The following is a 22,533-nucleotide window of genomic DNA, read 5'->3' on the forward strand; positions in this document are numbered from 1 at the left end:
AGAACTGTTCCAGATTAAAAACAAACTAAAGCACATGAATATTAAACGTAAAACATGATCCTGGATAGGATCCTGAACCAGGAAAAAAGAAGTTATAATGTGCATTATTGGGACAATTGGTAAATTTTAAGTAGATTATATAATAGTATTGTGTTAATATTAAGTTTCATTTTTTTTTATAATTATCCTGGCTTATGAAAGTAAATACCCTTGGTCTTAGGAAATCCATTCTCAAGTATTGAGGGGTACAATGTCCAACTTATTCTCCATCAGTAAGGGGGGAAAATGCATATATATATACACACACACACACACACACACACACACACACACACATACATATATACATAATTTACCTGCCATGATCATATTGAGGTTGATTTTAGCTCAGTAATGGCACTTGGGAAGATAAGATGGTCCTTACACCCTCTTGGGCCTGGAATTGAGGAAGCTGTTACAGAAACATTTTAAAAAGCACTGGATTTAAGACAGAAGGTCTGGGTTTAAATCCCAACTCCATCACCTACTCTGCATTGGGCAGCTAACTTTATGTCTCTAGACCTCAGTTTCTTCCTTCTACAGAACGGGGATGGTAATACATAACTTGCCAAGACTGATTGCTAATGGGCGTGAGATAAAAGTAGAAAGCACTCAGTCAGTGTTAGCTGCCTGTCATCTGGCCAGGAGGGTCTTCTCTGTTTCAGGCGCCTGTAACTAAAACATAAGAGAGAGCATTGTCAAGGCCACGACATGTAATTGTGTGGTTTGTGCATTTTTTAACACGCTCAAAGAAAGGTATGTGTCCTTCTCAGAACAAAGCCCCAAAGGCAAATTCCATGCCTTATGGAGGTTTATGTAATTGTTTCTTTTGGAGATCTAGCTGAAAGTTTAATATTAAAGCAGCTCAGTTTTGCTTAAAGTTCACCTTTAAGACTTCTTGTTCATTTCTGTTTTGCGTCCCAGGGAATACACCTGGGTCATGGGCAATAGTAATTTAAGATGGACATGGAATCTACTTTTATTACAGAATATATTCTTCTGCCTTGAATAAAGGAGAGGAAGGCCTCAGACCAGTGTATATTGACCAAGAATAAACGGGGTGTGTTCCAATGCTATTTTATCCTTAACGTTGTTTCCAGCTTCTTTGGAGACCAGGAGTTAAGAAGGAGAAAAAAATATTTAGAACCAGTAGTTTGAAAACAGAGTCCTACAAAGAACTACAAAGAACACAGCTGAATGGTTCCCTGAAATGGTCAGTGTCCTTGTCAGTAGGCATTTTACTGTGAGGGCTCCTTAGTCATCTCTGTCCTCTTCAAGTGGGCTGAGGACATTGTTGACTGTGTTTTGAGGTCGGCCGGAGTTGTCCAGCTCCAAGGGCAGGGGAAGAAGGGAAGAGGTTGGGGAGCCTAAGCTCGCCCTATGTTTATGGGAACCTCTTAGCATGGAGGAATAGAGGAAGGGAGCATAGGTAAATGTGCATGCACTGGCTTATCTAACCCAGTACCCCTGTGAAGGTGAGTACCACCCGCCTTTCACAGATGGGAAAACAAAGGCTGAGAGGAAAGTACATGCAGAGCCAGGTCTGTTGCCAAAGTCTGTATATGGTGAAAGCACACTGGAAGGAACTAATTTTCTATGAAATCACTGGGTCAGATTAGAAGGTGAGATTCTAAGGAATTTCCGACCCCCCACTTTCTAAACTCTCTATACATGGTTAAAATACTTTTGTATCTACCCTTGATCCTGGGCAGAAGTATATCTTGAAGCCCCACATCTTGTAAATGTTTCTGTAGAGGGCAGAGTAGCCCCACTGAGAGGTGGATGCTGGGCTGTCGGCTGAGCTCACATTCTCTGGCTGAGAGAATCAATCCCCCACACCCCAGTTTCACAACCATGCAACTCAAGTCAGCCTCGGCAAAATTATGAATTGCCATAATGCCGTGAGTTTTCCTGATGCTTATGAATAATTAGAACCTCATATTTTGAAACCATGAATTCTAGGAATTTAAACATATAGTATTTAAATGAATGAAATGCATGCTTTTCCTGAATTCCGCCCTGCTGGACCACTTAGGGCGATGCGGAAGTCAGACACCTGTTCACTCCAAGGAGAGTCTCACATACAGCCTTCCTGCAAGGAGCCCTGTCCACAGAGGGGAGAAAAGCAGACTCAGGCAAGGTCAGTTAAGTTCATACATTCATCCAGGCAACAAATATTTACTGAATGCCTCCTCTGTGCCTGGCTCATTGGGAAAACTTCAATGAATGAGACCAACATGGCCCCTGCCCTCCTAGAGCTTAACTGTCTAGTAAAGAGATTGACCCTAAACAAACCACCACACAAGTAACATATAATTGCAATGAAAATAAATGCTGTGAAGGAAAGTACAAGTGCACACTGTTTATGGAGGAACCCAGGAAGGCCTCCCTGAAGAAGTGATACTTGGGCTGAGATATGAAGTACCAGTGTTAGCCAAGCGAATAGGGAGGGAAAAGTTTCCCAGAAAGAAGAAACAGCATGTCCAAGGGCCTTGAGACAAGAAGTTGCTTAATGAGTCCAAGGAACATAGAGCAAACTGGTGGGACTAGGATACAGTGAGCAAGGGGGTAATAGCACGAAACGAGACCACGGTACTAGACAGGAGCAGGTGTGAAGGGCCCTCCTGTTAGGGAGTTCGTGTTAAGGAATTTCACCTTGATTCCAGAGTGAAGGGAACCCATCAAAGTGGTTTTAAGTAAGGTCACTCTGCCTGATGTGTGATAAATAGTTTGGCCAAGGACCAGAGAGGTCAGGGGAGGGATAATGGTGACAAGGGTGTGGGTGGTGCAGTGGGGAAGGCAGTGACGGATCAGAAGCACTTTGAAGATCAGTGTGACAGGGCATGGGTGACCAAGGCTGAAGGATGTCGCCCAGTACTGACGTGGAGATAAATGGAAGATCTGCAGAGAAGATAAAGAGCTCAGTGTGACTGTTAGATTGGAGATTCCTGTAGTGACGACGATTATGATAAAATAATAGTAGCTGATCCTAGTGTTGATCCAGGAACTAATAATACTACCAGCCAGAATATCTTGAGCCAGGCCTTGTGCCAAATAAACCCTTTACATAAATCACCTCACACAATAATCACAAGAACCTCTGATGTAAGAACTCTCCTCTACTGAAGCATAAAATCCAAGGCCTTGCCAACTGGACCAGAATGGTTCAAGTCCACTGGCCTAGACTTCCTCCCCTTGGATGGTGGTTAGGTGGGCACTGCCAACCTTTGCTTCTTTGAATTTCCTGTATTAATAAATTCCAAATTCTTCTTGCTCCTAACCCACATGTTCCCTATATCCCACTCTATTCAGCCAATTCTATCTTTTCAAAGTCATTTTAATGTTTTTCAGAGTAGTACATGCTTTGTTTAAGAAAATCAAATTCTACTCAAAGGCTTTTGTCCCCTGTGACCGTTCTCCTCCAGTAGCAGAGTGAAATAGAGCACATTTCCCTGCTTAAAACCCTCCAGATACTTGCCTTTGCTTTCAGAGGCCAAACTCCACATTGTTCTGTGGCCCAGCCTGCCTGCCAGTCTCCTCTAGTCCTGCTCTCCTTCTTACTACCCGGATCTTACCTCCAGTTCTTGAAACAAGCTCTTCCTGCATCATGGCATTTGCACTTGTTCTCTCTATCTGGACTGCTTTTCCCCTAGACCTTTGCATGCTTATCTCCTTCTCATCCTTTGGGACTCAGAGGCCCTCCCTGACTAGAGTGAGCTGCTTCCCTCGTTTCCCCAGTGTTCCTCTTCATCACAGCACCTGATTTATTTATTGGGTTGCACTCACCAAAACTATAATTGTTTTTGTTGGCTTGTTCACTGTCAGGCACTGTCACTGCAGCTAGAACGTCAGTCCATGAGGGCTGGGCCCAAGGCTCTGATCCCACTGCATCCCCGAAGTCTAGCCCAGTTCCACAGACAGAGTAGGTGCTCACTGTAAATGTTTGTTGATTGAATGTTGAAAGGGCCCTGTAATGACATCTCAAGGCAGCTTCACCTCCTATGTTTCCAGACTTTTTGGATACTCTACAGTGTATTTATTGTACTTTCTTTTCAGTTTATTCTGTTTCCCAAATTTCTGGACACTGTAGTTCAGTCCTTCTAATAACCCTGTTAATGAAGGTGCCATTACCCCCATTTTATAAATGAGATAGAGAAAATGATACTGTTGTGGCCTCTGGCGCACCTGGGAGTCAGAAGGGCTGCAGGGCTCTTCTCACTTTATTTGCCTTATATGTAACCTTGAGCTCCTTTCCCTCAATTCCACACACTTCCAGAACCTTGTTGGGACTGAGTTATGGATTTGGGATGAGATACCTTTAGACCTTTGTACTTTTCCCCAGTATTTTATTTTTGGACTTACAGAAAAGTTTAAAGCATAGTACGATGCACACCCATATAAACTTTACCTTGATTCATAAGCTGTTAACATTTTGCCACATTTGGTTTATCTGTTAATCCATCTATATGCTTTTTTCTTTTTCTTTTTCTTGCTGAACCAGTTAAGAGTAAGTTGCACTGTCATAATCCTTCATGCTTAAATACTTCAGCTTAAGAATACGAATATTCCCCTACATAACAACTATTCATCATCCCACTCATTTTATCCTTGATTTAATATTATCTAATATGTGCCGATAATATCCTTTATAGGTGTTCAGTTTTGCTTTGGGCCAGGATTCAGTCAAACAGCACACATTGTACTTGGTTGTTATGCTCTTCAGTCTCCTGTCATCTAACACAGCTCCCAGCCTTTACTTGTCTCTCGTAATATGTACATTTTTGAAGAGTCCAGGGCAGTTATTTTGTAGAATGCCCCACAATTGGGGTTGCCTAGTTATTCTCTGGTGACCAGCAAGAACATGGAAGAGATGAGGATGTACACCCCTTTCCCAGTGCGTGATGTCAGAGGCAGAGACTTGAGCCCAGCCCTCATGGACTGACATTCTAGCTGCAGTGACAGTGCCTGACAGTGAACAAGCCAACAAAAACAATTATAGTTTTGGTGAGTGCAACCCAATAAATAAATCAGGTGCTGTGATGAAGAGGAACACTGGGGAAACGAGGGAAGCAGCTCACTCTAGTCAGGGAGGGCCTCTTAGCTGAGTCCCAAAGGATGAGAAGGAGGTAAGCATGCAAAGGTCTAGGGGAAAAGCAGTCCAGATAGAGAGAACAAGTGCAAATGCCATGATGCAGGAAGAGCTTGTTTCAAGAACTGGAGGTAAGATCCGGGTAGTAAGAAGGAGAGCAGGACTAGAGGAGACTGGCAGGCAGGCTGGGCCACAGAACAATGTGGAGTTTGGCCTCTGAAAGCAAAGGCAAGTATCTGGAGGGTTTTAAGCAGGGAAATGTGCTCTATTTCACTCTGCTACTGGGGGAGAACAGTCACAGGGGACAAAAGCCTTTGAGTAGAATTTGATTTTCTTAAACAAAGCATGTACTACTCTGAAAAAAATTAAAATGACTTTGAAATACATTTTTTAATACGTAAAACTTGAGGTCCAAAGAGGACCAAGAACAAAGGACTGGAAATGGAGGTACCACAGGTACTCACATGCCCTTTGACTTGTATCCTAGTAACTCATCAAGTCTTTGCCTAGACCCTACCTACCAAAATTGGACTTCATCTTCCCAAGTCATAAAGGAATAAAAAGCAGTTCAGAACAGTTCCGCTAACCTTTTCCCTCTTGCAGAGCACTTACGGAGTTCAGTGATCGATCGAAAAGACTTAATAATCAAAAGGATTAAGCCCAAGCCCCAGCAAGGAGATGACATCACAGTGGTGGACGTGGAGAAACAGATCGAGGCCTTCCGCAGCCGCCTGGTCCAGATGCTGGGGGAGCCGCTCGTCCCACAGCTCCAAGACAAGGTGCACCTGTTGAAGCTCCTGCTTTTCTATGCCGCAGACCTGAACCCTGACGCAGACGCCTCTCCACAGGCCTGGAGCAGACCCTGAGGTCCTTCTAAGCACTGAACGCCAAGAATACCTCCTGAACTCCATCTCAAATTACTTGGAAGTTCTAAAAGTATAAAAAGTAGTTTAAAATCTTATAGGACCAAACCTATCTTATTTATCTGTAGGCTATAATAACTTTCTGTTTAGTAAATATCTTTTTTTTATAATCCTATCCTAGCCTGTTCTCAGATATGGCTTAAATATATAAGGTGTATATATTTTTTAATAAATTATTTATCTATACTTCTTTTGAAACAGGTAATACTATATGCACTATATGTTTAACATTTCAAGATGTGAAAAAAGAATCCGTGTGCTGAACAAATTCTAGACATCAATGTTATGTCATTCAAGGTACTGACAACCTGTTTCGAAAGAGAAAGAGATATTTGTTTCTCCCTAATGGAAAACAAACATCCTATATTGGACCTGTGATATTGCCTATGAATTTGACTTTGTGGCCAGTCTGTCAAGATCTAATGCAATGAAAGGGGTAAAAACAAAAGGATTGAGTGTGTTACAAAAAATCTGATGTTAAAAGCATACATACAATAAAAAAGCAATGGTTTTTCAAAATACCAAGTTTATCACGCTTCGGTTTCATGACTGCAAGCAGGCAGAATGGAATAACTACTCTTAACAGAACCAAAAAAAGTTCCATCCACATTTGAGAAAGTAGTAAGGATTTTTATTGTCAAAACAGTTGATACAAGCATAACAGAAAACACAAATAAATTAACTGTTCTGATCATTTTAGACTCCAGGGCATCTCTGTGGGAAGGTCAGCTCAGCTCCTTGTGTAGACACCATACTGTCCAAAGCAAAAGACAGCAGGAATTTGAGACAGTGTTCAAGACAATGATTGAACATGTACACAGTGTGGAGAAATGAAAAGGTGGTTCCCCTCGTCCCTTTCCTCAGTGAGGTACGTGTTTAGAAAGGTATGAGGCTCTTTTGGGGGGAAAATGATTGCATACAGAAAATTTTTTAATTCTTCCACCTCCCAGAAAAGAATTTTTCAGGCCCTGGCCTGAACAAGAAACTCAAAATAGGGTGACACTAGTTCCATATGAACCGCAAGACTATACTCGAACTGCAGTTGCCACCTCCTTTAAGAAAGTTTAACATCCATTTATCTATACCAAACCAGTAGACTGGATTTTCTCCCTTCGGAAGTTTTCAGCCAAATGGGAGTTAAATTAATCTCACTTTAAAGTGCAACAAAGGATATGTAAGGCTAGTGTTTGTTCTGTGACACACAAAAGAGAAGCATCCCTCCAACAGCACTGGCCCAAGAGGTACTACGTAAGAACTGGCTGCAGGACAAAGTGATCCATGAGGTCTACCAAAAAGGAAGGAGATTCTGGTTTCAGCAGAAAACAGAGGGGATCCCTACCAAGGCTGGCTCTTAACTATACCCAGATCTCAAACAGATCCTGGGTCCCCATAACTGACAAGGCTGGAGCACACAGTGCCAGCACAGCCAAGAGGGCCAAGGTCATCTAAACTAGTCAGTGAACGCCTCTATGCCATGATTTGTCCATGTGCACATGGACAGTGGTAAAGGAATCAAGAAGCCTTGGTTTTGGAACAACACAAATATTATTTACCTATTAAGTAATGATCAAAGTTCTTGTGTAGGGTAAATGATACAAAAATAGGTAATGAGGTCCCCATACATCACTGCTGAGGTTTAGTCTAACTTTAAATTAAAGCAGTACAAAATGGCTTCTTCCACACAAGGACAAGCTTTGCACTAATGTTTCTCAAAAGCCAGTTATGTCTCCAGCTCTAGCCTCAGTTTGAGAGTTTTTTAAAAAGAGAAAACAAAACTTTTCCTATGTCAGAGCCAAGGTAAAGGGGAGCTGGGCTCAAGCCACCTCTATCAAGAGTCCCTGGAACAGAAAGGGCTCTAGAAGCCAGTGGGTGTGAGAACATTCAAGTCCCGCGGTTTTAGATTGTGGGCCCGCGGCAGCTGTTTCTTCCCTTCTATCACTGGGATGTCCATTTTGGGTGGCTTGAACACTGCTGGATCCTCGGCCATTCGGGTGGCTTGTGTGCGAATCAGTTCCATTGGAGAAGGCTTCTGGGCTCCTTTGTAGGCCTGGATGGCAAAACCTCCTACAGAAGTAAACCACAGAGCAAACGATTTCAAAATTAGTAAGCAGCTACCAACATACATGGTAAAATGCCCGCCACTGCTCTCTTCCGTGAAGCGGCAGCCTTACCCGAATCAGACTTCTGGAGGGATCTTGGTCCAAAGACGCTCCATTTATCTGCCGAGCTTCTGTCTTTTTCCCCGCTTCCAGAATCCATGGTGCTAAGATTGGGGCCAGGTAAGGCTGTGGAAGAACCAGAAGTGAACCAGCCTCTGGAAGAGAAAGAATGAAATGGTAACACATCCTCTTCCTACACCTCTAGAAGTGTCCCACGCCAGGACTAGGGACTGTCAGCTCCCCCTCCTGGCTCGGAAGCCACAGGCTGACCTCCCAGTGTTGGACGTGGCACTGGCTTTGCTTTAGCCCACGGCTACTGGGGGGGTGGGGGTTGCAGGAAGGGCTCACCTGGGCTTCTGCTTAGGGGACGAGTGGGGGCTGCTGCTTGGGGTGGACTGGGTGGAGGCCGGCTGCTTCTCCTCTCTTGTTATCTCTCCGCTCTGGAGCTTTAGTTTCTGCTCAGATGGGTAAGAAGAGAGGCTTTTTAAAAATCACAGCAAATACAAAACAGCTAAGTTTGGGTATAAACAACCTGGTTCACACTAACTTCAGGCAAAAGGAAACATTAAGAGGTGAAATCGTTTTGGATTATAGGAAGATATTCCTTTGATTCTGCCATACTAGAGTTCCATCTTTTAAAAAAATGTATTCATTCTATAGCATATCCTGAACATCTCTGTACTAATTCCACACCAGAGCTTTCGACTGTCCACATTGACCAACCAATAAGTGGACGAGCCAGAACCCCAGTGGCGGGCCTTCCTCAACTGCCCTCTTTGCCGCTACCGCGCACACCCCGCCATCCCCAGCCTCTCAGCGCCGACTTGGCCGCTAACCCCTCCAGCTAAGTGCTCCCTCTGTGCAGCCCTTCCTTCCCATAACCAGTCACTCCAGCTGCCCTCAGCATTGTAAACAGACATCTAACAGACAGACCAGCACTCTAGCAGGGGAGACAAGCCTACTTCTCACTGCTCCTAGGTCAAGGCTTCCATACGGTCTCCGTGCTCCGTGTCTAGTACACCAATGCTCAGCCCAGGCTATACTTCAAACAAATGACCGTGATGAATTTTCTCAACACTCAACATATCAAGTTACATGAGCTGGCATTTCAGCCATCCTCATGTTCTACTCCTATGGCCAAGATGCAGAAGGTGGGCCAGATTCAGTTCCACCATTATATGGGGTGAACTGTGCAAATGGAATTCAGACTGACACCTACCCTGGAAAGTTCTCAGTGTCAAAGGCTGACAGTGCCCCTCTCCGGAAGGACCTGTCTTGTCTGAGAGCTTAAGCTGGACACCAAACCAACCCTGACCCGCCACAGCAGTGGTTTTAAGTTTAGTGTGCAAACATCATCCGGGATGCTCATTACAAAATGCAGCCATCCACAACGTCTCATATCCCTGCCCACAGGCCACTAACCCCCAACTATTCCTCCTCCATGTATTGTATATCATGATCCTCCTTGTGAGCCCCTCGGGAGCCAGATTCTCAGGCAACTCTGGAATATGGAGAAAAACCAACAGGAAATAGGGCATCAGGAGACTTGATTTCAGGTACTATGACTGGTTAATAAATACATAACCCTGGACCTCAGTTTCTTCATTTATAGAACATGGATGTATCTATGTCAGAGGATTAATAAGAAGATGAAGTGAATATGAGTGCTTGATAAATCTTAAAAGCACTATTAAGTATAAAGTGATATTCCCTGAAAGAAAATCATTTGAAACTATTTTATTTTATTCATACAATTATTTGGTCATTATTAACCTTACTGAAAATTCTCCATTTGTTCCAATTTTTAAAATGAAAGCAAAAACATCCCAATTCTATATTTATTTTAATTTTTAAAAAACTAAACATAGAGCATAACATTCCTTTCTAGCCAGTGTTACCTCTGTTGAGGTTGCCTGACTCCCATTTCTCGCCCTCAGAGTCAATCACCCTGGTACATAGTGACCCACGTTGGCTTTGTTGTTCATAACGTGCTCACACATATCACCTGTGTAAGCTCAGAATCTCATCTGACCCTCCGAACTAGAAGTAAGGGAAACAGTAAGTTTTATAGATGGATAAGCAGAAACTACGAGGCCAAGAGCCCGGGAGCTTTCAGCTAGAAAGTGCGACCACAAGGGGGACTAAACCTGCTCTAAATTCCTCGCTCAAGCCTCTTTCCACCACTCTCCACACCCCCAACTAGCTGAGCTGGTAACTTCAAAACCACAGCCACACCTCAAGCTGTGAATGATGAGAGTTTTGTTTTTTTGTTTTTGTTTTTGTTTTTTTTGCGGTACGCGGGCCTCTCACTGTTATGGCCTCTCCCGTTGTGGAGCACAGGCTCCGGATGTGCAGGCTCAGCGGCCATGGCTCACGGGCCCAGCCGCCCCGCGGCACGTGGGATCTTCCCGGACCGGGGCACGAACCCGTGTCCCCTGTATCCACAGGCGGACTCTCAACCACTGCACCACCCGGGAAGCCCGAGGGTTTTGTTTTTTAAAAGTTCCTAAGAAACAAGCTTACGTGGAGTGCTTCTGCCACTCGAAGGTACTTGGTCTCCTCGGTGGTGAGGCCCTTGTGGGGTGTGTAGCCAGCATCTCTCAGCCCTGCCTGTTGCTCAAAACGCTGAATGCTCTCCTGGGTCTGTTCTGGGAACAGAGGAGATAACAGTCATGCCCATCCCCCTCTCCCATCACAAACTGGAGGAGATGAACACAGATATCCACTGTTCTCCCCGGGAGCAAGAGCATACACACTGGCCATCCGAGAAGGATGCCCAGACAGGCATCGTGGCAGGAATTCTGAACCTCACATGAAGCCTAGGCAGAAAGAAGCCTTCCCTTACAGCAAGCTAAAGAGCAGGTTACTCCTAAAGGGACAGCCTGATAACCTCCAGGGAAACACTCCTTACCTTCCTCTCATTTATACCCTAGGACATTTTCTTTGTATTCAGAAATGCAACATGAAGAAGGCAGCTGACATGCAGAAACAGTGCAAGTTCTCCAAATATAAAGTTTCCTCAGAGATACTCACCACCCTCTTTATGATCTTCATCAAAGAGAAATGGGCCACGTTTAGGACAGATGGCACCAAAGTAGCAACTGGATCCAAACCAGAGAGAATGTGCCTTGAACTAACCAAGGTCTACTGATCCAATGTTTCCTGTGTGTGAAACTGCCTACCACAGTGCCTGGCACAGCAGGCAGGACTCAACTCACTATCAGGGCATTCTGACCCGATTATCTTGTCATCAATGTCAGTTATACCTGGGAATGACTGACAGTGGAATTTTTGCTTAATCTGTACACACACTATGTAATACACCCCCATGTACAAGAATGTGGCAGCTGATGACCAAAAGTCCAGATGCCAGATGTCCTTTATGACTTAGTCATTCCCCTTCTAAGGGACTAGTTTATTTCCAACAGAAATAGAAGCAAAGGAAACATACACACACACACACACACACTAAATGTATAAAGGTGTTTTCCAGTCTTGCCATGTAGTCACTTGAAAATTTTAAAAGCAGGAAAGGATTTAATGAATACGATACCTGGTATTTAAAATGCCAGGATTTTAAATGCAGCTTTTTTTTTTAATTTATGACTACAGCAACATGAAAAGTTCATCGTAATATTAATTGAAAAAATATTGATAGAATGGTTTGTCTATTAGATTTGCAATTATATAAAAATATGCATATATGTGGAAATGACTAAGCCAAATAAGTATCTGAGTGATAGTAATATATACTGGGGTGCTATAATGTTCTATACTATTAGTAAACTCTATTTTCAATAAAGAAGTTACACTGTTCTAAAAGAACAATGACTAAGCTTCCTAACACTGCCAGGACACCTTCTCAAGCTTGCAAAATACAAGCAATAGTTGCTGATTCAAACAGTGCATTTATGTGTGAATAAGAAAAAGTCCAAGTAAGAGTTTGGACTTTTGGTTCCTGGGTGAGTTCTTCAGGAATTGCCCAAGACTAACTGATGCCCTCCAGAGCAGATAAACAAGGGCTTCCGACATCAAAACTGAGCCAACTAAAGAGAACCCCTACGTGCCTTGCCCCTGGCAGAGGCTGCTGCTGACAAGCAGAGCTGTATATCTAATAATTGTTAACTTCCCACTAGAAGCAACTAGAAGGGCCCTCTGGAACCAACAAGTTTAGTTAACTTGTAAGATTTTTTTAAAAAATTCAAGCTCTCTTGTTTCCAGTCTTATCAGGACCACAGATCACACATTCTTAAGACCAAAGACACTTGAGGCACCAATCTTGTCTCAAGATCCAAGAGGAGGAACAACTTTGAGCCATTTAATTTTAAAAAATAAGCGCAGGGGCGGTGGGAGATGTCTCAGTGTGTCTCCTTCTCCAGCAGAGCTTGAAACAGTAACAGCAGCCGCTCCCGGCCACTGAGCACTGGTGCCATCTAATCCTCCCCTCCACCTGCCGGCCAGATTCCCCATCTCACAGAGGAGGAAACAGCCTCAGTAGTTAAGTAACTTGCCCAAGGTCACGCTGATGGATATGGGAAAATAAGGCTGTAGCAACGAAGCAGCAGGAGTGCACCTAAATCAACTGAGATGCTTAACGTTGGGCAAGTCTTCCACCTAAATGTAGCTTCAACACTGGTGATGACTCAGCAGCCAGACTGACCTCTGCCGGGCTGGGTTAGGACAGGTTAAGGCAAGTGTGTCTGCAGAACTCCCCCAGCTAGTTGTAGGAAGCCTAAACTCTTCCCCGCCCCCAGTTCTGAGAGCGCAGAATGCTTACTTGTGATCAGAGAACTCATGATGACATGGGTAGCTTTAGCCTTCACCACGGGGACCTTGTCCGCACCATCAATGGCCGATGGCAGGGCACAGGATGAGACGCTGGCCTCTCCTTCCTCCACCTGTTCAAGAGGGGCAAGGAGGCACCTGAGCCAGACAAGGGAGTCACACGCCTCAACTTACTCCTCTGGGAGTAATCAGATACAGGAGAAAATATGTGAAGGGGGGCTTGGTTGTCCACACCCAATTAGATATGTATTATCCATAGTGACAAAAGATATGACATCATACGAATAGCCTGTATTTATAAAAGTGGGAGAGCCAGAATTTGAAGCTCTGAGCTCTATTATCTTTCCAGATTATGTCTGTCCAAAACACAATATGCCCCTAAGGATACAGAAGAAACAACTATTACTAAGCATTGACCGTGTACCAAGCACCATGCTTGCTTTTGCTTAATTAATCACTGCATTCGCTAAGTGGTTCGCAAATTTTGCCAAGCACCAGAATCCCCTGGAGGGCTTGTTAAACAGACTGCTGGGCCCCAACCCAGAGCTGATTCAGTAGGTAGGGCTCAAGAATTTTGTTTCTAACAAATTACTAAGTGATGCTGATGCTGTTGGTCCCTGAGGCCACACTTCGAGGACCACTGCTCTAAGGGTTCAATAACGGTCTTTTAAAACAAACCAGAAAGTCTACGTAGCTCCTCAGCTTTAACATGAGAGAGCTGGAGCACGCTGCCTTCCTTAATCTAAACACCTGACACCGTGCTCAGGACTAACTGGAAGCAGAGGACTGGGTTTTACTCTTTGTTCTCTACTTCTCCAAAGGAATCGAGAAGAAAGATGGTCAGAAAGGAAGGGAGTAGAAGGAAGTATTGAAATGTTGTATCCCTGTTACAAAACAGGATTTAAACTCTTCAGCTGTGACCTTACTCGAGCAAAACTTGAACCTCTGCTTTCTCACTTGGAAGACGGCTGACGATTGGGACATGGATGCCTAGGGCATGGATGGTTAGGACAAACAAAAGAATGCATGTAATGAGTCAAGTTGAGCTCTCCTTAGAAAGGCCAGTTGTTCCAAACTGTCAGCTGTTCCAGCTGGGACACAGCAGAAAACTGGAAGCCCATTCTTTGCCTAGAGGAGCAAGCAGCAGCCTTCATAAATGAAGAGGGTAGTGGGCTGCCCTCCCAAGAGCTATCAGGAGCCTTGCTTCTTTTCTGCTCCGGTCCCTTGAGTCTGCTGTTTTGGCATCACAGGCAGGCTGCTGGGGCCCTTTCCCCCTAGTACTGCCAATACTTTTTACACAAAATGTTTCCACCTCAACAACTGACTGGGTCAGATTTCAGTAGAAAACTGATATAGGGAACTTCCCCCAGAGCTGTAGGGGGTACTTTCATAGCAAGGAGCGCCCTGTTCTGAGAGCTTAATGGTATGTGGGGGGCGGGGGGGCGGGGAAGGGAGGGACACTACACTCTTTAGAAAGGAAGGATCACATACAGCTCTGCCAAGGGAAGCTAAGCCCGGAGCCAGGAGTCACAACATCAGCTCCACACCTAATATGTGCCAGGCCTTTCAATCCTCTTTTTTTTTTATATAAATTTATCTATTTTATTTATTTATTTTTGGCTGCGTTGGGTCTTCGTTGCTGCGCGCGGGTTTTCTCTAGCTGCGGCGAGCGGGGGCTACTCTTCGTTGCGGTGCACGGGCTTCCCACTGCGGTGGCTTCTCTTGTTGCGGAGCACGGGCTCTAGGTGCGTGGGCTCAGTAGTTGTGGCTCTCGGGCTCTAGAGCGCAGGCTCCGTAGTTGTGGCGCACGGGCTTAGTTGCTCCATGGCATGTGGGATCTTCCCAGACCAGGGCTTGAACCCGTGTCCACTGCAATGGCAGGCAGATTCTTAACCACTGTGCCACCAGGGAAGTCCCTCCATTCCTCTTTTATTTAATCCCCACGGCACCTCCATGACAAAGTATTTTCATCTCTCACACAGAGACACTGTGGCTCAGGGGTGAAGCCCAAGCTCACAGCTGGTGCACAGACTGTTAGGTGGCTCACACCCAGGTCTGCTTAGACAGCTGCTTACTGGTACTTGCTGTCAGGACCTAGCTGTCACACAGCTCAAAGTGCAGTGAAACGATAGCTGCAGCTTAAAAGGATTCATCTGAACTGGGTGGGCCTAGCTTATTCAGGCAACAGGACCACCTTTCTGGCATTCTTGGTGGTTGGAAAGTCAGAGGCGAGAGAGACACAGTCCCTGCAGTCAGGAAGCACAGGCTTCAGAAACAAGCCTGCAACAAGCATGTCAGAACCCATGAAGCCCAACTGCACAAAAGGGCTGTGAGAGCAGATCAGTGTGTAACGAGGTATGTGTGTGCATGTGTGTGCATGTCAGGAGGGCCTTACAAAGGAGGCAGCTCTCACATAGGATGGCAGTGGGGAAGGGCATCTGAGGCAGGAGGGACAGCATGAGGAAAAGCACAGCATATGTTCAGGAAAGAGCCAATTTTTAATCACTCAATGAGCATGTTTTTGCAATCACTTTATGCCAAGTCCTCTGCTAGATACTGTAGATGGAGTATGAATCAGACAGGGCCCCTGCCTCCAGGAAGCTAATGGAGGGCAGTGAAGTAACACAGGGATTGTAACAGGGGTCCACAGTACACTGGAGACCTCAAAAGGAGGGGTGATAGTCTTACTGGGAGGATGGAGGAAAATCACAGAAGAGATGGTTGAGCTAAGACTTAAAGGATGCCATCTGTCAGGCAGATGAAGTACGAGGATAGGATGGGGACTGTGAACATTCCAGGCAATCGGAGCAGCGAGAAGCAAAGACTTAGAGGCATCAAATACCCTATTAAATACAAGAAATCTTAGGTGACTTGCATGGCTGGATCACAGGGGGTGGGGGGTGGATTCGGAGGGGAGGGAGCGCAGACAGGACCTGGACCATGCAGAGCCAGACTAAGACTAAGGAGCTTGGATTTAATACTGTGGAAACGAGGGTGGGGAGGACGAGGAGGAGAGGGGATGGGGAGGTTGTATTTCAGGTAGAAGACACAGCCATTCTAGTTTTGAATTAAAAAGGAAAAAGGCCTACCAACTCTACAGAAAACATAACATATATAGGGATTGGTGGCTGCCCAATTCTATGGGCGTCAGGAGCCGCTGACAGCTTCTGGAGCAGAGGGAGGAGAACGAAGGGGTTGGGCCTGCCAACAGCAGTCAGCGGGGTCAGATACCTTGGCGAGGTGCTGATACTTGCGCTCTGGAATCACTGGCTTCCAGGGGATGCTGCCCATGTCCGATGGAGGAGGAGTCATGGGCGTAGGGTCCTCGAGGGCATCATCATAGCTGAATGCCCGGCGGTACATCCCGATGGGCAGGGACATCTTGCCTAGAGGCCCACTAGGCTCAAGAGCTAAGAACAGACACACCTGTCAGGATGGGCTCATCAGCTGAACATACCAGTAGCTTTAAATTAATCTGTAGGCAGGAAAGCTCTGAAACACTCTTATTCTGGGACAGAGCAAGAAAAGCTCGTTCTGGAAGAGCTAATCCAGTCAAGGTAAGGTAACTACAAATTCCTTCCTCTCTGCCTGACACTGGATTCTCCACTTAACCCACACAGCAGCCCTAATCCATTTTTATGGATTAGGAAACCAAAATTCAATTTCAATTTACCTGAGCAAGGTCACATAACTTCAAAGTGCAGTAAGAAATCAAAACCCAAAGCAATCTGATTTCAAAGCTTGTATTCTTTTTTTTTTTTTTTTTTGGGGGGGGGTACGCGGGCCTCTCACTGTTGTGGCCTCTCCCGTGGCGGAGCACAGGCTCCGGACGTGCAGGCTCAGCGGCCATGGCTCACGGGCCCAGCCACTCTGCGGAATGTGGGATCTTCCCGGACCGGGGCACGAACCCGTGACCCCTGCGTCAGCAGGCAGACTCTCAACCACTGCGCCACCAGGGAAGCCCTCAAAGCTTGTATTCTTTAGGCCACAGAAGCCCACAGCAATCCCAAGACTCTCAACTCAGGCAAAACTGAGGATATGCAGTCTTGGGAATTCCCTGGCAGTCTAGTGGTTAGGACTCCACGCTTTCACTGCTGAGGGCCAGGGTTCAATCCCTGGTTGGGGGGACTAAAATCCCACAAGCCTCATGGCCAAAAAAAACAAAAAAAAAAACACCATGAAATCTTGTTCCCAGTTTATACATGAGGAAATGAAGGCCCAGAGGTGGAAAATCCTCTGTCTTTACTAACTCACCTAAGATAACAAGAGCACCATGACAAGAAATATGTCAAATAATATGCTGTCCAGCAGCATCTAGAACAGTTTCGAATGTTCTATATGACTTAAATGGCACAGCCAATTTTCATCACAGAAACTACTGACAACGGTTCTCACAAAGCACTGCCAGCTGATCCTGCCATTCCTGTCCACCGGAACGGACTGGCAGAATGCCCCAGTGACGCAGGCTCCCCACCTCAAGGGCACACTCAGCTCTGCCAGATCAGGGAGCAAAGTTCATTTTGTTTGTTTGCTGATCCTTTCAGAGCAGAACTAACGTCCAGATCCTGCCTTCAGTGTGACATTATCCTGCTGCTATAATTACACAATCACACTCTCCAAGACATCAACCTGTTCGGCAATAAGTCCAAAACCAGCAAAGACATTCCATGTAAACAACAAGAGGGCCAAGCAGTTACCATTATTATTATGATTAATGACAATTACTAACAAATCCATAGAAACAGAAAGAGGATTAGTAGTTGCCAGGACCTGGGGGGAGGGAGGAGCCACAGGAGTGACTACTAAAGGGACAAGGTTTTCTTTTGTGGGTGAGGAAGATGTTCTGGAATCAGACAGTGGTGATGGTTGCACAACCTTGTGAATATACTAAAAATCACTGTACTGTTCATTTTAAATGGCTGAATTGTATGGTATGTGAATTATCTCAATTAAAACAAACACACAAGCAAATCATAATTACAAGTACCCTTCCTTGCCAGGAACTTACATCCCTCATCTTTCCTAATCCTCATTAAGCAGATATTCTTCCCCTTTTCCAGCTCAGGAAACTGAGGCATAGATCTTAAGCAACACCCCACTAGCAAGTGTGAGGTGGGGGCTGGAACACAGATCTCAGCCAGCTCTCACACCCGCCACGCAACACTCCATGCTCCACACACTATAAGCATTAACCTAATGCATGCAACCCTGCGGCCAGCGTGCTTACAGGGAGTTCACAGTCATCACAACGACAATGAAAGACAAACTAAAACACAGGTTGATGAAGTTAGAGACTAGAGATGGATCCTTATCGGGAGACACAAGGGAGACTCCTATGACTCCACTTAATTTGGGAGCAATTTCGGAAACATCTTAAAGACTCATTCCAAGAGCCATCCCAATAGCCTTCCTAAGAATAATAATAAAGTCAGCTAATATTTACTAGGAGATAAATTCCCACAAATAGAGACCAAAAAATTTTCTGGGCAGTAAATGTATATTCATCTTTAACTCACATTTTCATGTATTTTATGTTTGATCTTCACAGCAAACCTGAGAGACAGGCACTATCATCTATACTTTACTGAGAATCAAAAATTGAGTGATTCAGATTTTAAAAATCACTAGCCCTTCCCACTAAAACAGTCCAAGGAGGAATCAATGACTTCACTAACCCAGAAATTATAACCCTGTACAGACCCAGGACTCACTAAATGTTGCAGTGAGCATTTTCATGACTAAGTTCAATGTGTCTTGAAATCAGGCTGGTGCCTTTTTGCCCAAACTTTCATTCCTCCCACCCTCCTATCTCCTCCTCACAAAAAAAGGGGGTGAGTTTAATCATTTTGGTTTAAGAACTACGCAGCTTATTCTAAATTTTTATTTGATACATAGGAAAGTGACAAATCTGTCATACCCTTAAGTGAAATAACTGTTCTCTTTCAAGTCAGATTTTTGGGTTCACACCCTGGCTGGGTGGTTAATAAGATAATATTTAAATGATGCCAATCTATTAAGTCTAAATACTCTCCTGGTGGCACAGAGTTACTATTGATATGTGGTTCAGAAAAAGTAGTTTCTGTCTAGCTCAAAATGTTAAGGGCAAAACATAACTTTACCAAAAAGAATTAAGTTTACCAGGCACTTCTGGTTGTCTCGAAGCCATTGAAAGACTGGGATCCAGGTGCTTTTTCTATACAGAATTCAGAGCTGAGTCCCTGCCACCTAATAAAAACAACAAAGGGCATTTTCTTACAGTGAACACCAAAGAATAGCTCCAATGCTGTTCTTCTGACAAGCACACAGAGTTTTATGGCTTGGTTACAAGGTTGAAACACACACAAAAGAGGGACAAACATGCGAGGGAGAAAAAAAAGGATAAAATCAAAGGTCTCACTGTACCTGTCACTGATCTTAACACCTGTGATATGACAGACACCATACACAGTGAAAAGGTCACCTTACCAGAGCGAAATGATGTGACGATTATGCTGACAGACAGATATTAATGAGGAACACTGCTCAGCTGCTGCAAGCTGCTCGGGAAGAGTCCATCCATTCCAGAGGTTCTGAGAACAACAAACAACCACCATTGGCACAGCCCTTCAGAGTCTGCCAAACACCTTCCTGTACTTTCATGTATCTCCTGTAACAACCTTGCGAGAGATACTATACTCATTTCGTTTTTAAATAAGTTAGGGCTCAGGGTCCAAATAACCTGACCCACAGCAAGGGACGAGGGAACCACAGTGGGTAAATTCATTCCTTGCTGCTAGTACTGACTGATATTCATAAGGGTTTTATACAACACTTATCTTGTGTTTTAACCCTTGCAGCAACCCTTGCAAAGCAGGCATTGTTTACCCCCAATTTAAAGAAAAGGAAACTAAAAAGCAGAAGTGATTTGTCCAAGGTTACAGACAAGTGGCCCATCTGTAAGGCAGGTAGTTTCATCTCCATTTTACAGGGGAGTTCAAACAAAGCTCCGAGAAAGCCAAGTTACTTGCTTTTCAGCTTGCTGCACTCCCCCCTCTATCCTGATGAAGCTCAGAAGGCAAAATTGTTAGTTCCTCATTAAAGAATATCGCTGAAACCAAAGTCGGCCATCCTCGGGGTCCAGGCAGCATTCCGACCCGACACCTCCCCTTCCACTTCCCAGTGCCCATCCCCTCCCTCTCCCCGCAGAGCTCTGACTTCTCCTTCATAAGATACAGGACAATGCCACCATGATGTGAAACGCCTGGGCTGACTGAACCGCCTCTTCCACCCGGCGAGGATAAGAAAGATTAAGGCGATTAGGGCCAGGGCCTGGCACAAGCCGAAAGTTCCCCGGGGCAAGGCAAGTAGGAGGCTTGGGAGGTAAGGGCGAGAAATGGGGGGTCCAGGACAAGGCCGGCCTGGTAAAGTAGAGGCGAGCCCGGTGCCGGGGCTGCGGGGGCATGATCACAGAGATACCCCACGGGGGGACCCCAGAAGGCGGGGCGAGAGATGCACGGAGCGGTCCGGCAAAGGTCTGAGCCTGAGTAAGGGGAGAGGAGAGAAGCACCACGAGGGCCCGGGCCAGGGCCTCGGTGGAGGGGACGGGGGCACGCCCCTCCTTACCGGTGGAGGACCGAGCCCCAAGGAGGGTCCGGTCCGGCTCATCTGGTTACCTGTTTTTCCGCCGCCGCGGAGCCGCCTGCGGCCCGAGCTCCGGCACTAAAGAGGCTCCGAGGACCCACGTCTCTCGAGAGGCTGTGGCGCATTCGGGACCCAAGCCATGGTGTGAGCGGCGCTGTGCCCGTGGCGACACAGAGGCCCCAGACACCAAACAGGGAGGGACCACAGGCTGCCGGCCCACAGCCTTCCCGATAAAGTCTCCAGAGGCCGAGTCATTTCACGCGAGATTTGGCGGGGGGGGGGGGCTCGATGCATGCTGGGAGTTGTAGTCCACGGTCGGGAAAGCCCCAGGATCTTAGCTGCACTGCAGGTTGGTAGGGCCAGAGCTCCGTGTGTGGAAACTGCCAGCTCCCATACGAAAAGCTACCCTTGGCATTTTATGCCTGGGTCTGTGACAGGCTGAGGGCAGATGGAGGTGGCATAGTAAAGTGACACCCTCAAACCCGTTTCACGGAGGGGAAGTTGAAGAGATGCGAAGGCACTTTGACTAAGAAGAGATGAAGTGAGCAGGGACCCTCTTCCAGGAACAGCTGGGTTAGGCAGGGTTCATACTAGTAGCAGAACCAAAAGGGGAAGCAAATAGCACCAGCCTCTGCTAGGTAAGGTGGTCGTAACATTATTTCCCTTTTACACTAAGGAAAGTGACACTTGGAGAGGTGCCAGCTCAACTGTCATACCCTGAAGACTTCTTTTTTCCTTAAAGGGTTTACAAATATGACAAAGCAATAAAGTTGAGGAAGTAAACGAAGTTGAAAAACAATCTATCCACATGTCCAAAGTTTGCCATCAAGGCTCATTTCAAGAGGGCTATAGGGGCTTGGGGCTGGGACTTTTAGATTTCAGCATTTGACCATTGGCCAGGCCTACTGGCGGGACTGAGAGGCTTTCTTCATGCACCTTTAAACTTGAATATGCCAGTAATTAGAGTCTTTTCTAAATTCTGTGATTAGCTTATAAATAGCACAATTACATTGCAGTGTGATTTTTTTCTCGTGTTAAAAGTGTTCTTTCATGGGCTTCCCTGGTGGTGCAGTGGTTGAGAGTCCGCCTGCCGATGCAGGGGACACGGGTTCGTGCCCTGTTCCAGGAAGATCCCGCATGCCGCGGAGCGGCTGGGCCCGTGAGCCATGGCCGCTGAGCCTGCGCGTCCGGAGCCTGTGCTCCGCAACAGGAGAGGCCAAGACAGTGAGAGGCCCGCGTACCGCAAAAAAAAAAAAAAAAAAAAAAAAAATTGTTGCTTCAGGGCTTCCCTGGTGGCACAGTGGTTAAGAATCCGCCTGCCAATGCAGGGGACACGGGTTCAAGCCCTGGTCCAGGAAGATCCCACATGCTGCAGAGCAAATAAGTCCGTGTGCCACGACTACTGAGCCTGCTCTCTAGAGCCTGTGAGCCACAACTACTGAAGCCCGCGCACCTAGAGCCCGTGCTCCACAACAAGAGAAGCCGGCACACCACAACAAAGAGTAGCTCCTGCTTGCCGTAACTAGAGAAAGCCCGCACGCAGCAACGAAGACCCAACGCAGCCCAAAATTAATTAATTAAAATAGATTCTCAAAATAAAAAAGTGTTACTTTGTAAATTTGCAACTTTTAAAATATGCCATAATTTTTGCCCTCTGTGGGGACAAAGCTGACACCTTGCCCTCCTCCATCACAAGGAAGGCATACACATCACATCTTAGTCAGAAGGGGAGGAAAGAGCACTTTGCACCTTTATATAAATTGCAGGACAGGATCACCTTGTTTCAGTCTTATTCCCAAATTAATGAAAACTGAAGGCTTTCCTGGAAGTTACTGACTCTAACTAAGACAACTTTATCCCTGACTCTTGTGATACTGATGTCTGAAGCTGTGACATGATGTTGGCAGACAGTAGCCGT

At 45.7% G+C, this 22,533-nt stretch overlaps 2 protein-coding genes across 3 annotated transcripts in view; one reads left to right on the forward strand and one right to left on the reverse strand.

Annotated features, from left to right (window-relative positions):
• The window catches only part of SIMC1 (SUMO interacting motifs containing 1), a 98,411-nt gene extending 91,856 nt beyond the window's left edge, over window positions 1-6,555 (forward strand). For both annotated transcript variants that reach the window (XM_029217402.1, XM_029217403.1), the window contains one exon: window positions 5,732-6,555. In XM_029217402.1, the coding sequence (XP_029073235.1) occupies window positions 5,732-5,994 (263 nt within the window). In that variant the 3' untranslated portion in view covers window positions 5,995-6,555. The remainder of the gene's footprint in view (window positions 1-5,731) is intronic.
• A 111-nt stretch (window positions 6,556-6,666) lies between these two features.
• Window positions 6,667-20,839, reverse strand: KIAA1191 (KIAA1191 ortholog). The gene is given in 9 exon segments (XM_029217484.1): window positions 6,667-8,115; window positions 8,223-8,365; window positions 8,559-8,665; window positions 10,734-10,858; window positions 12,988-13,108; window positions 16,227-16,405; window positions 19,461-19,494; window positions 19,496-19,564; window positions 20,648-20,839. Coding segments are annotated over 9 exon segments (1,080 nt in total). The 5' UTR covers window positions 20,741-20,839; the 3' UTR covers window positions 6,667-7,906.
• Window positions 20,840-22,533: the final 1,694 nt, after the last annotated feature.

Source organism: Monodon monoceros, unplaced genomic scaffold (assembly GCF_005190385.1).
Source record: "Monodon monoceros isolate NGI ecotype Baffin Bay Population unplaced genomic scaffold, NGI_Narwhal_1 Super_Scaffold_12, whole genome shotgun sequence".
NCBI lineage: Eukaryota > Metazoa > Chordata > Mammalia > Artiodactyla > Monodontidae > Monodon > Monodon monoceros.